The 16,611-nt window shown below is 38.3% G+C and overlaps 2 protein-coding genes across 3 annotated transcripts in view; one reads left to right on the top strand and one right to left on the bottom strand.

Moving 5' to 3' along the window:
* Positions 1–820: 820 nt before the first annotated feature.
* COMMD8 (COMM domain containing 8) lies at positions 821–11,287 on the bottom strand. Of its 2 annotated transcripts, XM_023725453.1 has the most exons (6): positions 11,167–11,247; positions 10,522–10,610; positions 9,240–9,395; positions 7,178–7,330; positions 2,824–2,979; positions 821–1,740 (listed from the first exon to the last, which is right to left on the bottom strand). In XM_023725453.1, exons 2-6 carry the CDS (start codon positions 10,600–10,602, stop codon positions 1,720–1,722), a joined length of 567 nt encoding a protein of 188 aa, XP_023581221.1. In that variant the 5' UTR covers positions 10,603–10,610; positions 11,167–11,247; the 3' UTR covers positions 821–1,719. The 2 variants fall into 2 exon arrangements, with proteins under 2 accessions (XP_023581221.1, XP_004390675.1); XM_004390618.2 differs by lacking the exon at positions 10,522–10,610 and having other exon boundaries at positions 11,167–11,287.
* Positions 11,168–16,611, top strand: part of ATP10D (ATPase phospholipid transporting 10D (putative)) — a 170,786-nt gene continuing 165,342 nt past the window's right edge. Inside the window, exon 1 of the mRNA XM_023725451.1 lies at positions 11,168–11,283. The gene's annotated coding sequence lies outside the window, so the exon portion shown is untranslated. The remainder of the gene's footprint in view (positions 11,284–16,611) is intronic.

The following is a 16,611-nucleotide window of genomic DNA, read 5'->3' as shown; positions in this document are numbered from 1 at the left end:
CCAGTGTGTGATGATACAGTAAAAGCTGCAAAAGTCAAAACCTGTGTAAGGTGGAAACTTGTCAAAGAAGGAAAACTCAAATATTTTCCACCAAAATGAGCAATAGAAAAGTGGTAAGACTGCACCCTGTCAAAGGCAGAGAAGTTGCAAGACCCAGAAGAACGAGGCAGTCCTGTTGAGTTCCAGCTCTCACAAGTTTCACTGTATAAGGAATTTGCACCAGAAGACAAATTATTTTATTAAACACACTGTTCAGTTCAGCTGATATTGTTTTCATAATAAAACTTTTTCCATGAAGGAAACAGTACATTAGTGAACATTCTGGCACAAGTTCCTTCTCTCACCACTGACTAGTAACAAACATTTCATTGACTGGCACTAGTCTGTGCAACACATTTTGAGTAGCACTGTCTCTATCACACTCAGATATTAACCTCTCTACGTCTATCCTCATCTGCATGATGAGAAGAGTAATAATTGTGCTGATCACTTCTAAGAATATTCTAATATTCTAATGAACTATAAAGGCCCCAGGGTGGTGCAAATGGTTAAGTGCTAGATTCATGGCTCAAATCCACTCAGCAGCTCCACAGAAGAAAGGCGTGGCAATCTGCTTCCATAAGATAACAGTCACTGAAAACCTCATGAAGTACAGTTTTACTCTGGAAACATGTGGGGTCCCCATGAGTTGGAATCAACTTGACAGCAATGAGTTTAATAAGCTATGAAACTTGCATATACCAGGTACCAAATAATTTACGTATTATTGATTATCGAGTGATGTGAAAATCATTTGAAAGAATAAAGCAACATACAAAAATAAAGCATGACATTATTTATTTGTTCAGAATGATTGTAAAGTTAATTGAAGTTAAAAATGGTTTGTTTTCCAATGAAGTTGTTAATATCCAAAATTGCTAAATTCAATATTAGAGTTTATAACAAAAATGGACCTATATATGGTCTTATCTGATATCTGATAGTAATATATATACTGTACAATAACATCTATTCTTTTTATCAGAACATACGCTCCTCATCAGACATAGAAATGTAGAAGTAACTGCTATTTTCATTTTTTTCCCTATGTTCTAGTAAAAGATTTTATTTTCTAGAATTCATACACACAGAATTGTTACACAAATTTAGAGTATTTTTTCTTGTTCATGTCTGAAGAGCTTCTTTCTCAAAGAAATTTTATATTTTATAATCTTTCCTTTGAAATATGAGAAAAATATGGAATCACCTGAGTTACATATATCCAGCTTACACGTTCTTTAAAAAAGTTATTTTTAAAAATACCACAAATAATTACATAGTACATGTCCTTGTTATTCACATACTTCTTTAAGCAATATTCAAGTACATTTGTGCTTTGTATGTTTACATTACATTAGAATCTATTTTTAGCTTTTATACTAAACTGTACATCTACAAAGATTTCTCAAATATTAAATAAATGAGGCAAAACAGTCATTATGAAAATATAAACCGCTACTAGAGTTTTCTCATCTTTACTTCATTTTTTATGTATTTGCTGTCAACCATGTAATTTCCTGTTTTTTAGGGAAGCTGATAAATTTTTATCTTTGTAATCTCAACACTGCTGCTTTCTCAGCGGGGCATAATACATCGCAGATTTTCTGAACACACAGTATTCACTCCACCGTATCAGTTGTAGCAGTGAAATTTAATAGCATTAGTATTCATCATTTCTAGTTATTTCAACTGCAGGACCACCTTAAAACAGAAATTGGGGGAAAAATTAGGTTCTATCAGATTGCTGCTGATATATCAGAATATGCTAAAACAAACGCCTTGAAATCGCTGGAGAACTAACAACAAGCAGATACAAAGCACGTGAACTGATAACACGTGCCTCCTAGGAGCTATGATTCAGAATCACTTAACGTTTATAGCAGGCTCTACCACACACCTGCTTCAGACATTCAGCCTCATCCAAAGCCAACGCAGGCTTGAACTACCCCTTTGGTTAGTGGGCATGTGGACCTGTCATGAAGACACCAAAATGTTTGGGCAACTGCAGAGTATGGAGAAAAGCTGAAAAACAGCAGGGTTTACAAAGAACACGACCATGAAGACTGATTAGTGGTAAGAGAGGTAAGTAAGAACAACTGACTGAGAAAATGCGAGGCACTAATGACAGAAACATACATACATAAAGAGAATTACTTTTATTTCTTCCTCGCAGAGCAGTTTCTGCTGTTTAAAAATTATTTTCCACATTTATTAAACACTAGGAGTGGTTCTTGTTATTCAGCCTCTCCTTTGACAATGTAAAGTTTTTCCAGTCATTCATTAGCTCTATCTAGTCTCAATGTGATTTTGTCATAATAACTACATGGCATATTTTATCTCCAGTAACTACAGATTTATAAAAGCAATTTTTTATTATTTGTCCAGTTAAAATAAGACATACTTTTCTTCAGGATTACAACCATTTTTTAACCATAAAAACTCGAGAATAAACTAATTTCACGGCCCCAGGGTAAAATTTTTATTTTTATCATCAATCACTGAAGAAAAACAAATCCAGCTGTTAGAATAGCGCTATTATTCTTTCAAAAAGAGCTACTTGATAAATTATGCTCAAAACCTAATAATTAACAATTGTAAGTTTTAATTAATTTAGTATCTAAAAGTAGAGATGCAGAACATATCAACAAAGTAGTTTTCTGTGGTTGACATTAAATATCAGGAAAACAAGAAATATTAAAAAGTGAACTATGAGCTTTTCTTATACTGCTCTAAGGGTTTCAAAACTGTAAAGTTCAAACCATACAACAAAATTAAAACAAATACCTTATTAGCTGCTTCCAAGGAATTTATTAGATTCTGCAGCTCTTCTTTACTCATTTCAACAGAATACGGTTTGACTTCACCATTTTCTTTTACATCTAGATGAAGGTTTAAAAGTGGCATTTGTAATGTAGCAATCTTGTCACTAGAAAGTGCAAGCTGTTTAAAATTAGGAAAATGGTAATTAATAAATAGTTAAAAAGGACTATACTAAATACGCATCAGAGCTTAGTAACATTAAAAAAAAAAGTATCCCTGTTTACTGTCAAGTACAAGGCAAGGTGGAAGAAATAAATTAAATCCATGCCCAAACAACACCTATTTGAGTGACAGAAAGAGAAAGAAGAATGAATACAAGAGGGAAAGTAGGTTAGGGGAAAAAGACATGAAGTCAGCAGTTTTATGGCAGAAGCAGGTACCTAGAGCAGAGCTATGGCTGGGAAATACTGAAAGGGACAAATGCAGCAAGAAGCAGAATTCTTAACCAAGGGTGAAGATGCCAAGAGGATGAAAGTCCATATACGAAGATAAATGAGACCAAAGCATCAGTAAATGCTCTGAAATTAAGATGCTTAATTCATGATCAGCTATCTACTAAACAGTTAATAAATATGTTATTAAGACACCATCTTCAATACAGTCACCCAACGAAAGTACTCAACACATTTACCTTACTTCCTAGTTTCTGTCTCCACTGAATATCTTAGGGGAAGTGGAAGAACCAAGTATTTACGGTACTAATACTTTTCGAAACAAGCTCTGTAGCTTCATTGGCAAATGCCAAAAAGAAACTCAATTTTCTTGGAATCTGAGCCAGAAAACTCCACAACTGAATCCTTATTTGGACTACCACCACTTGCAAAAATTACTCGTGTATTAATAAGGGGCTTCATCCCTAACAACCAACCTCAAAGGATTCTCCTTGTGGTACATATACTATAGAATCAAATCCTAACATATTTACATCTATTGATCCCATTTCATCTGGAGCAAACAAGAATGAAGAAAACCAAAGACACAAGGAAAATATGAGCCCAAAGGGCTAAAGGACCATATGAGCCAGAGACTCCACCAGCCTGAGACCAGAAGAACTAGATGGTGCCTAGCTACCACCAACGACTGCTCTGACAGGGATCACAACAACTACAGCCCCTGGACACTCTGCTAACCTAGAACTGAAACCATTCCTGAAGCTCACTTTTCAGACAAAGATTAGACAGGCTTATAAAACAAAAAATAACATGTGAGGAATGTGCTTCTTAGTTCAATCTAATAAACATGACCAAATGGGCAATTCTTATCCAAAAGCAAGATGAGAAGGTAGGAAGGGACAGCAACTGGATGAATGGGCACAGGGAACCCAGGGTAGAAAAAGGGAGCATGCTGTCATATTGTGGGGATTGCAACCAATGTCACAAAACAATATGTGTATAAATTTTTGAATGAGAAATTAACTTGAGCTGTAAACTTTCACCTAAAGCACACACAAAAAAAGAAGCAGTCCACATATATCTCCGCCATTCTCTCACCAAACAAAGGACTTATAGTATCTGAGATTTGAAAGTATCACCTTCAGGTTGTCTACCTTATGAATAATTCTCCTCCCAAAATTTCCAATACACCTACTCCTCAGTTATCAACTGTCTCATTATCCAACATTTCACATTTATGACAGTAGTAAAAAATCTACTATCTGACTATTTTGCGCATTAACGATGCACGTCTGGCAGTAATGAACGCTGAGGTGCAAGTTGAGAGTAACGCTGGCTGTGATGGTAAAGGTTATATCAACCTGGCTGGGCCATGATTCTCAGTGGTTTGGCAGTTACATAATGATGTAATTTGGCAGTTATGTAATGATATAGTCATCCTCTATTTTGTGATCTGATGTAGTCACCTTCCATTTTTGCATAATGCCAATTTTCACACAACGACCTGGTCTCTGGAACGTAACCATGTTGATAAGCGAGGAGTGGGTGTAAGTGGCTTCTCAGCCTACGCTTGAATACCACCTATGATGAGTAACATGCTACCTCAAGAGGATAAAATAATTTTCAGATACTCAGAGTTGTTAAAAAGTTCTTCCCTGTGTTGAATTCAAATCCATCTTATTGCAAATAACGTATCTTAGCCCTTCTCCTAGTCTCTGTAGCCATACAGAATATATTTCCCCATCCATGTGACTTCTAGTCCTTTAAAGATAACTATCACATTTCTACTAGGTTTTCTCACGTAAAATGATCTCACATCTTTCAAAGTAACTTCATGTATCATGATTTTAACATCTTGGTTACTCCTTTCTGGTTGGGTTCTAATTTCTTTCAATATCTCTTAAGTTTGGCAGCCAAAAGTAAAAAAGATTATTAAACTAACTAAAAAGGATTAATGGTAAAAACAAAATATACTAGAACTACCCTTTCCTTGAAATACTACATTTCTACCAACAAAACCCAATACAGGTAGTCCCCGACTTACGATGTATTCAAGTTACAATGAACCACATTTACGACCAGCAGTATACCTGGAACATTGCATCTTCCTGGGAGGAAGTTACGGGAAAATGTATGCAAGGGATATGAAAAAAACTGCTGAGTTATGTGAACACGCTCCAAGCATTTGATCAAGATAAAATGATGGAACAGATCAGTGGAAAAATTGTTCATATGGCAAAAATGCTGAATTTAGACCTTGATGTTGCCAACGTGGAATAGCTCATAGATCGCGAAGGAGAATTGACAGATAAGGACTTAAAGGATTTTGAAAAGGAAAGAAATGCTGAAGAAGAAATAACAAGGAAGAGGAAGGAGAGAAATTGTCAAAAAATTTTACAGTGAAAGGATTAGCTGTAGTTTGTTCTAAACTAAATCAGGACCTTTGACTGCTTGAAAACATGGACCCAAACACTGATCACTTTGCTAAAGTCATAAGCAGATTCAGAAAGCAGTGAGATGTTACCACAAAATATATGAAGAAAAAAATAAAAGGACCATACAGACAACTCACACTAATTTTCTGACTAGAAACATCATCCCCATTCCCAGGGATAATCCTGGTGATCCAGAACCTTCTACAACTGGAGTTATTACTGCAACTGACAAAATGCCAACATTGTCCAACTCTTCATCATTGCTGAAGTAAATTTTTATGATTTGTGTATTTCTTTATGTATATATTAAAATATATCAGTAGTTTATATGTAATGTGTCCAATCCCCAAAGATAAATAAAGATGGAATTTATAAAGACACTGATAATAAAAAGCAATAATTATGCAAACTAAAGAAAAAAAAAAGAGGTATTTGACTTACATCAGAACCAACTTACAACGGACTCCTTGGAGGCATGACCCCCTCATGAGCTGGGGACTACCTGTACTGAATCAACATACTGCTGACTCAAGCTGCACTTTGTTAAACCAGAACAACTAAAAATTTCTCATACATGTTACTATTAGCATATCTCATCTTTTAAATTTATAGTTGGCTTTATCTAAATTAAAAAATCCTCTATTTAGGTTATCTCTGCTCAATTTATTTTGCTTCATTTGTTTCATGACTGTAACTGGCTGAAAAATAATTTTAAACTTTGATTGTATCATGTTACATATTAAATATAGCTCTAGTTTCAGATTTGATAAGCATAATATTTATGAAAATGCTGAAGAACACTGGGCCAAGGCCAGAGCCATAGAGACCGCCTTCCTGGCTAACACAAATTCATCTGTCTTTGGGCGATTATTTATCTAGTCATGAACCCACCTAACTGCATTATTTTCCCACATTTTTCTCCATCTTATCCACAAAGACAATGTGAGGCACTTTATCTAGTGTCATGCTAAAGTCAAGAAACACAATGCATTTGTTTTCTCCTCGTGTACTGGTCTCTGTTGTTGTTGTATACCTAAAAAGGATGAAAGCTGATCTGAAACTGTTCTTTACGAATCCTACTGATCATGACCTTCTTTTAAAAATGTTTATAAAATTTCTGTTTAATAATATATATTTTTCCTCCTGCAAGTAGAATCATATTTACCAATACCAAAAAGGCTTTAAGGTCTAGAAAGTTCAAAAATACCATATGTTGAATATATACTGCTCTACTATTTATGACACTTAATGATTTACAGATCTAGTTAACTAAACTTACTATCAACATAATGTTATTATACATGGTTTGGATATGTGGTATACTAATGTGCAAACTAATGCCAAAAGATGTAATTTAAATTATCTTTGATATTTCTTTGGAACAATATATTCTCAAAATAAAGAAAATTTAGATATACAGTATTAAGAAAATAGTATTTCTCTCTATCCAAAAAAATAAAAGTATACATACTCATAAGTAAATATTCTCACCTTTAACTGCCAATCAAAATTCTGAAGCTGTGCAGAAGAAATATCAACTATTTCTCCTAACAGAGCCTGTCTGATATCATCTTTTCTACTTTTCAAGCATTTCATGATAGCTTCTTGATGAAATGAATTCAACTGATTCAACTGCTGAGATATCTATGAAAATAAAAATAAATGGTTAGAAAATAAGCAAAAGGAACTTTCTGTTTAAAATGTAAACACATACTTCCACTCTTCTTTCACATACCCCTTAAAAAGGGCAGTAAAAAAATAAAAAGAAATATTTCTATTAACTACAAAAAGAATAAAATGAGAATGCATAACCTGCAAACAAGAGATTTTTAACAAATTTCTAGAGAGCAGAGAATAAAGGAAAGAGCTGATTGATGAAGTAGCAAGGAAGCCACAGCCTGGAATATACCTGGAGAACACTAAAGCTGGTGAAGCTATATTAATATATCGATAATGTAGCTTTCAAGGCAAGAAATATTACAAGAAATAGAAAAAGATGGCAAAAGAGCTGCTCAACAGAAAGATACAGCAATCATAAATTTGTGTGTACCCAATGACCGTTTCAAAGTATATAAAGCAAACTTGGCAGAACTGAAAAGAGATGTTAACATACCTCTCAGTAAATTATGGAAGAAAAACAACAGAAAAATCAATAAAGATATAGAAGTGGAAAACACTATCATTCTATTTAACCTAATCAACATATAGAACACTGTTGTTATTGTTAGTTCCTGTTGAGTCAATTCTGACTCATGACAACCCCACGTATAGAGTAGAACTGGGCTCTGTGGTGTTTTCAAGGCTGTGACCTTTCAGAAGCAGATCGCCAGGCCTATCTTCTGAGGCATCTCTGAGAGGGTTCGAACTGCCAGCTTTTTGGCTAGCACTTAACCATTTGCAACACCCAGGGACTCCTACAGAACACTACACCCAACAATTGTAGAATACACATTATTTTCAAATGTATATGGAACATTCACCAATATGTAGCATACACTGAGCCATGTAGCAAGCCATGACAATTTTAAATCACTGAAATCATTTGGTTTATATTTTTTTTTGGCAACTGTGTAATTAAATCATAACTAGGTAACAAAAGAAAAAAAATCCAAATATTTAAAACATACTAAATAAATAAAAGCAACCTAGTAAAGTGAAAGACAAACATGCTCCATGACACTGCAACTTTATTTCAAGGTGTCTACCCTAGAAAAGGTGTCCAATGTATGCACAAGGAGACACATGTAAGAATGTTTGTAGCAGCACTATTCATTATAGTGAAAAAGAAGCAATAACCCAACTGTCCATCAGTAGGGGGAGAGATAAATCTTACAAAAAAATACTATAAGGGGTTAAAATACACGAACTGGATCTACATCTATTAACAAGAATAAATCCAAAACACAATGTTGCATGACAAAAACAATATGCAAATGTTATCATTTACACATCTAAACATCCCAAATAATTATGTATATTGTTTAAAGGTACAAACATACAGAACAGAACTGCCCCATAGGGTTTTCAAGGAGCGGCTGATGGATTCAAAATGTTGACCTTTAGGTTAGCAGCTGAGCCCTTAACCACTGCGCCACCAGGGCTCCCAGAATACAAAACATGCACACCAACTTCAGGAGAGTGGTGAACTCTGGGGGGAGGGTAGTAAGTGGGGGAAGGGTAGGAAGTATCTAGCTATACTGGTAATGCTTTATTTCTAAAAACAAATGAACAGATCTGAAATACATAATACAAATGTTAACAACAGTTTAATCGTGGTAATAAGAATGCAGGTATCTGTTATATTAATTTCTCTTATTTTCTGTATGCTTTAAATGTTGCACAATTTAAAAAAACACAACTCCCCCCTACCAAAAAAAAACTTAATTTCCACAGTTTTTCCATTTACTCAAAATTATTGAGGATTTGCTTATATAACATATACTTACGCATGATGACCCTTCTATAGTGTCTTAAAGACAAGCTTTATTTAAAAAAAAAAAAAAAAACTTAGCATGTGTTTATTATAAAGGATAGAAATTTGGAGTGAAGTTACCTCTTCATCAGATAAATTTTTACCCACTATAACTTTGAAAAATGTGGTAATATCTTCTAGAACGTGTATCCATTCTGTTGAATCCCAAACACTGTGATAATTCTGGTAGAGAGGATAAGCCCGGCCACAAATGCCATCAATTATTTTGTGAAGAAGCTAGAGGGGAAAAAGAAAATAAGCATAATTCTGATTATGAAACATATTTATATTCATTGTAGCAAACATGTTGTAGGGAGTTTATGTTATTTGCAACACCTAGATGTTGGGAGGCCTGGTGGTGCAGTGGTTAAGGGCTCAGGCTGCTAACCAAAAGGTCAGCAGTTAAATCTCCCAGCCACTCCTTGGAAACCCTACAGGGTAGTTCTACTCTGCCCTATAGGGTCCCTATGAGTTGGAATTGACTCAGTGGCAGCAGATTTGTTTTTTTTTTTTGGTGGGTGCACACGTCCCTCCCTCCAGTCTATATGGTTCCTATTCATCCTTGAACTCAGTCTTGAACACTGTTTGTGATCTGGAAAGATTTCCTTTGCCCTTCAAGTGTGGGTTGCTCTCCCTTCCACAAGTGGATTACAGTACAACTCAGTCTGGTTTCCTATTAGAAAGCAAGCTCCATCAGGGCTCAGGCTGTGCCTCACTCACCCCTTTACCTTATCCCATCAGGGCACTTAGCACTGTGTAGACTTCAATGAAAAGCTAGCTGAATGAATCAATCAAGCTTTAGACTTCAGTGAAAAGCTACCTGAACGAATCAATGAAGCTTTTTTTTTTTTTTTTTTGGATAATTACATATTTATTTTAAGAAATATTTCAGAGGCAAAAAAGTGTTACTAAACGGGCTCTGTTTGGAAATAGCGTTGGTGTATAATTACGTTACGACTCTCCTCCTGTAACTAACTGGTCCTAGTTTCTCTTCTTGAGGCTACTCTGTCTCCATGATAGGTCTTTAGAGATTAGAGATGGTTTCTGTTTCTTCTCTTGAAGAGGTAGCAGTTGCAGTTTTAGTCAGTATTGCAATTCAAGCATCTTATGTAAATATGTAGCTCTGTTCATTCTGGTTTTGAGACGGACAACGGGTGATAGCCTTAGAGCGCACTGACATTCTTAAGTCTTGTGTGTGGGGGCTAGGGTACAGGGTGGGGTTGGTGGGAGATGATGCAGAAAGGTAAATAAAGAAGGAAGGCAGAGGACAAATGGGAAATGTCCCGGATTCTTCTTTTCACCTTCTCTTGGGATGGTCCAAAGAGGAGGAGAAATCCAAGGTATCTGTCATTTGGTGCCATACCTGGGTGGCCCAGAATGAAGCTGTTTTTTCCAGATCCTCATAGGTTAGGTTGCTTCTTATCCTCAAGGTGTCCACGTACATGTCACCTTCTGAGGGAAGGGCCATCTTGCATCATCCTAATGAACGTCTCCCGGCTATGTTACTTTCTTCGTAGCACTTAACATTTTTTTTTCTGTCGCCTTCAAGGGAACAAGGCCTGCTTCTAAGTCACCATGGTATCCCCCGCACCTAGCACTGTGCCCGGTGTACAGCGAGCAATCGGGGCGTTTGTATCCAATGAATGAAACGTATACAACGAGGCTGCAAACCACGGACTCCGCATCTCAAGCTTTCAAAGAATAGATGGCGACTCTATTCTCCAGCCCAGGCTCACCAGGTCCCAGGCCCCGCGTGGGAGCGGGTGATCCGACTGCAACGGGATGCGGGCGCAGCCGGGACACCTCGCCCCGCAAAGTCGGGCCCCAGTGGCCTCGGCCTCCGCATCTCCACAGGGGAGGTAGGGGGCTGGCCACACGAAAGCACGCCCCTTCCGCCTTCCTTTCCTGGGGAGCCCGAGCGAGCCCCGCGAAGGGGGCACTGGGCCTGACCGGCACGCCAGGCCGCCCTAGACCCCCGGCGCCTCGCTGCCAACCGCGCCCCCCTCACCTGTGGGCCCAGGTCCGCCGGCAGCTTCTGCAGCCGCCACAAGGCCGTCCCCTCTTCCGGCTCCATCCCTGGTGCAAAGCTGGTCCTGGGTCACGTGACAAGGCCCTGTCTCTCCAGGTTAGCGACGGTTCGCCCACGTGACTTCTCTTTCGGGTAGGGCGGGGGCCAAGGGGAGGGGGAAGACGACGTAGAAGCCCTTGTGCGCTTGCGCAGGGTGGCAGCCAACCCTCTCCTTGTAACTGAGGAAAGTCTTTTTCCGCTTGGTGTGACATTGCTTAAACACTCTCAGATTATTAATTTTGAAGGCAAATTTGCAGATCTCTCAACGCAGTTTCCAAATTTCTGCCGAGTTCTATTGAACTTACTGAGAACTCTTTAGAAAACAGTCTAATAAGGCTTACCATATATTTGGGTGCGCTGGGGCCCTTGACCTGGCAGTTTAATATATGTCTTGTACTAAACTGTACTGTTTTGGAAGGTGAATTAAGGGTTTACCCTGTGTAATGCTGTTTATATGCATTATTCGCTATGAGTTGGAATCTACTCGATGGCAACGGGTTTGGTTTTTTTTGGTAAGAAGAAGGTACGATTTTCATCCTTATTTTGCAACTAACATATATGATCCCAGAAGTTATCAGGATTGTCACATTTAGCAAGTAAAAATTTTACAGCACCCCCAGTGAAATACAAAATTTCAGATATGTAACGAATAATTTGGTAGAAGAATGCCCTAAATATTGCATGGGGTATTGGTTGTTTACCTGAAATTCAAATTTAATTGGTGTCCTGTATTTCATCCCCTAAGAGCCACATGATGCCCAAACTAGTGACAGGCGCAGCCAGAAGTTGAACAGTCAGTCAGATTCTAGAGTCACATTCTTAATGTTGGACTAAACCTAAAACCCAAAGAGCCGTTCTGTGACCTCTCACCTGTTACAGGTATCACTTTAATCAGGTGCCATCCAGAAGTAGGAGACACAAACTGGAATCTAATATAACTTTACTAACCAAAGTAGTGTGAAGGATGAAGCAGACCACAGAGGAGAGAGTAATTATTTCAGTCTGGGCTATGCAGAGAAACACTGTTGTTGGTAGCATCCTTCCAGGTTTAGCTCAAATGTCCCTTCTCTACTCTGCGCCCTACCTCTTGGAAGTGAAAACAATTTCTTCCTCTTCTGAATTTTCATGGCACTTTAGTTGTCCCTCACTTACAGTATTTACCACTTCCTGGTCTTAAAATAGATGCCAAACCCAAACACTTGTCCTAGTTGATTGAGTTCTGACTTACAGCAACCCTAGAGGACAGAATAGAACTGCCCCATAGGGTTTCCAAGGCTGTAAATCTTTACGGAAGCAGACTGCCACATCTTTCCCCCTCGAAGCCACTGGTGTTTTTGAACCGCCAACCTTTTGGTTAGCAGTGGATTGCTTTACCCACTGAGCCACCAGGGCTTCTCTCCTGGAAAGATTACAGTCTAGGAAACCCTATGGGGAAGTTCTGCCCTGTCATATAGGGTCGCTATAAGTCAGAATCAATTTAACAATGCACAGCAACAACAAGGCCATGTAACAGATTAGTAAATAAGGCAGAATGGCACAGTGAGCCAGTGGCAGAGCGGTGGCACAGCAACCCTGGGTACCAAGAAGAATTTGGTCTTTCGCTTGGAATTTAAATGTAACAAAATTTAACTTATAACAAAATTTAACCTGTAACAAATACAGCTTCTGAAATAGTTCACACACACACAAAAAAAGAGCTTAATGTTTTCCTTTTGATTAGTAAGTAAATGTTCTTCTCTGTGTATTCTAGGAGGTTTTCAAAACATATTCCTGTCTTTTTGAGTCCCATCTCTGCTGTATGTGTTCTGGTCCCCCTCCTTTGGCTCTTTATTTGTGGTAGTGTTTAAAAACATGAACACTGGGGCTAAACTTCTTAGATTCAAACCCCAGCTCTGCAACTTACTATGCGTGTAATGTTGGCCAAGTTATTTCACTTCTTTGGTTCTGTAATTCACCTCTCTGATTGTGTAATTGGGTATAATGATAGCACCAAACTTACAAGGTTGTTGTAAGTTCATACATGGGAAGTTCTTGAAATGAAGCCTGGCACATAGAAAACAGTATTATATTCCTTTCTGCATGACCCACTTTCCTCTCCTGTTATTTGGCCAAAGGTTAGTAGGTTGCAGAAAGCAGGTGTCTCCTTATTTGCCCTTCTAGATGCAGTATTGGACGATCTCCACCATGGAAATGTGAGCTGCTTCTAAAACCCATCAAGGCTGGTATATAGTCCTGGTATAGGCAATGCAGATCAGTGATCATAGTTGGTAGAGATGTAAAAAGACCTCAGATAAACTCTAATGGGTTTTTTACTGTCCCTTCTCTACTCTGCGCCCTACCTCTTGGAAGTGAAAACAATTTCTTCCTCCTCTGAATTTTCAGAGTAGAGAATGGACATTTTTTGCACTGAAAATGGAGTTCATGCTGGCTGTTTGTGGAAGAGTTAATTTGGCGCTTCTTTCTGAGATCATTTTAATGGTTTTTTGTTTTGTTTTGAGGTGGAAGAAAGAAAAGGGAGTTTTGTGAACTATGTCTTGGGAGATTCATTCATTAATTCATTAACAATTATTGATTAAATACCTACAATATAGTAAGCACTCTAGTGGCTCTGGGGATACAAGCAGTGAACAAGAACTTAACTTCTAATGGTCGGCGGGGGGGGCTGAGTATCTCAGATAATAAACAAGTAAACAAGATAATGTCAGCTATTAAGAAGTGCCTTGAAGGAAATGAAACAGGATAATGGAATAGAGTGGTGGTAGAGGTGTATTTTAGATTGATCAAGGAGGGCCTTGCTGAGGAGTAGCATTTAAGCTGAGGCATAAAGGACTAGAAGAAAATACCAAAGCAAACATCTGGAGAAAGAGGGATGCTATCAGAATGCAGAGGCCCTGAGGCTGGAGAAAGCTTGGTTTATTCAAGATCATTGACCCAAGGCCTGTGTGACTAGACTGTAGTGAGTAAGGCAAGAGTGGTGGGAGATGATGTCAGGGACACAGGCAGGGATTTTAATCAGGGAATTGACATGGTCTGGTTTGCATTTTAAATGGTAATAGTCCGGAAAACAATATGCTGTCAAAAATAGATGGCCGGGTACAAGAGTGAGAAAGCAGGGGATCCAGTCTGGAACCTATTGTAGGATTTCAGGGACCTAGATGTTGGATGTAGCTGTGAATCCAGAGAGAAGTGGAAAGATTCAAAATGTGTAGAACTTAATGAAGGATCGGATGCTTGTGGGAAGGGAAAAAGAGGTAGAAGTAAAGTGCAGACTGTAGGAATCTGTCTTCTAAACCAGCCTGAGGTTTTAAGCCTTTACAGAGGGATAGAACCATAAACTATAGCTGCTGTGTTGGTGAAAGATGTTTCATGGTAGAGTGGTGTACAGGCTCTGGAGCTAGACAGACCTGGGTTCTAGTTATATCTCTGCCTCCTACCAACCATATGGCCTTGGGCAAGTCATGTAAACTCCCTATGCTTCTGTTTCCTCATCTATATATAGAGATAATAATACCACCTACCTCATCAAATGGTTGTGGAGGTCAAATAAAATAATGCATATAATGTGTTTGGCTTAGTGCATGGAATGTGGTTTACCCATAATAAAGATTACCTGTTCTTCTCAGCAGTAGTAGTAATACTTGGGGCACAAGTAGTGCCACTCTGGAGCCCAGAGGACAAAGTGAGACACATTCACACACCTAGACCACAGATTCAAAGCAGCCATGAGCAGCAGAAAGGTGAGTCTGTTAAGGCCCCATTGATAAGGAAAGCTAAGGAGAGAAATGGAGTGGATCCTTCACTGTGAATGCTCATACGTAACTGACTTGAGCAGGGATGGTGGTGGGGGTGGGGGGAGATGGAGGAAGGGCCTGTAATTATATAGACACAAGCTGATAGCCTTCTTAATATGTTCATTGTGGCAGAGACTGCCAGCTGCTTCCTCCTCCATAGTAATAAAATTTTTACCTGGCCACAAGTTTGTCAGAAAGAAGACTACATTTCTCAGCCTCCCTTGCATGTAAGTGTGTCCATGTAGCCAAGTTCTGGCCAATGGGATGAAAGTGGAAGTTTCATGCAGCACTTCCAGGCACTTGTTATTTAATAAATAATCCAAGTGTACCATTGACCTTTTTTGTTCCTGCCTCCATCCTACTTCCTAGAACTCAGATGATGACATTTTGGACCAGGAAGTCATGGATCAGGTTTAGAGAAGCAACAATGGAATCAAGATGCTTGACAATGTTGAGCATCGTGTCAGCCTGGGACCACCTACATGTGTATGCATGTGAAATAGAAATGCCTTTCTCTCTGGCTTAAGCCACTTTTTTTTTTTTTTAATGCCTTGATGTCCTAAGCACGTGCTTACCTTACTTATTGGATAATCTGTCCCTGGCTTACAGTCTCTGGTTTCAGTGATATCCTGTTACTTTGACAGTATGAGGTCTTTAAGTAGATGGTAAAATGGGAAGTTAAACATTGGAAAGTTGAGACTCACGATAGACATTTCTTGAGACCCTAATAAATACCCACTGTTATATTCCGGATCCCTGGTGGCGCAGTGGTTCTGTGTTCAGCTGCTAACTGAAAGGTTAGCGGTTTGAAGCTACCAGTCTCTCTGCAGGAAAAAGATATGGCAGTCTGCTTCCATAAAGATTTGCAGCCTTGGAAACCCTATAGAGCAGTTCTGCTCTGTCTTGTAGGGTTGCTATGAATCGGAATTGACTTGATGGCAACTTTTTTTTTTTTTTATGGTTTATATTCAGCACTTTCAAATATTTCAGCTGATGAAACCTGTACAGTGGGGTACATATAGGCCTCAATTAACTAATGAGTAAATGGAGACTAATGTAAGTGGTTTTTCTCAATGCCACTCAAGTAATAAGTAGCAGAGGTGGAATTTCAAACCCAACATTCGCATTCTAAATCCAAGCGCCTCTCACCTGTAGCCAGGCTTCCAACCCTAGTTCAGGGCTTAAATTGATGTAAGAAAGTAAATACAGGTACTTCCATCATCCTGAAAGACCAAAAATCGAGGATATTAACAAATGTGATAGATAAACCAGAGTTTTCATGAAACAGTTGCTAATAGGAATAACTTACAAAAGCTCTTTTTCTTTCTTTCCCTCCCTATAATTTTTTATTTTATTCTATTTTTTTTTTAAATTGTGCTTTAGATGAAGGTTAACAGAACAGATAGTTTCTCATTAAACAGTTAGTACAAATATTGTTTTATGACAATGGTTAACAACCCCACGACATGTCAACACTGTCCCTTCTCAAGCTTGGGTTGCCTATTACCAGCTTTCCTGTCCCTTCCTGCCTTCTAGTCCTTGTCCCAGGGCTGTTGTGACCCATTAGTCTCGTTTTGTTTTATTGGGCTGTCTG

This window comes from Trichechus manatus, unplaced genomic scaffold (assembly GCF_000243295.1).
Source record: "Trichechus manatus latirostris isolate Lorelei unplaced genomic scaffold, TriManLat1.0 scaffold00310, whole genome shotgun sequence".
In the NCBI taxonomy this organism is placed as follows: Eukaryota; Metazoa; Chordata; class Mammalia; order Sirenia; family Trichechidae; genus Trichechus; species Trichechus manatus.
Note: the sequence above shows the minus strand (reverse complement) of the source record. Positions and strands in the feature narration are given on the sequence as shown.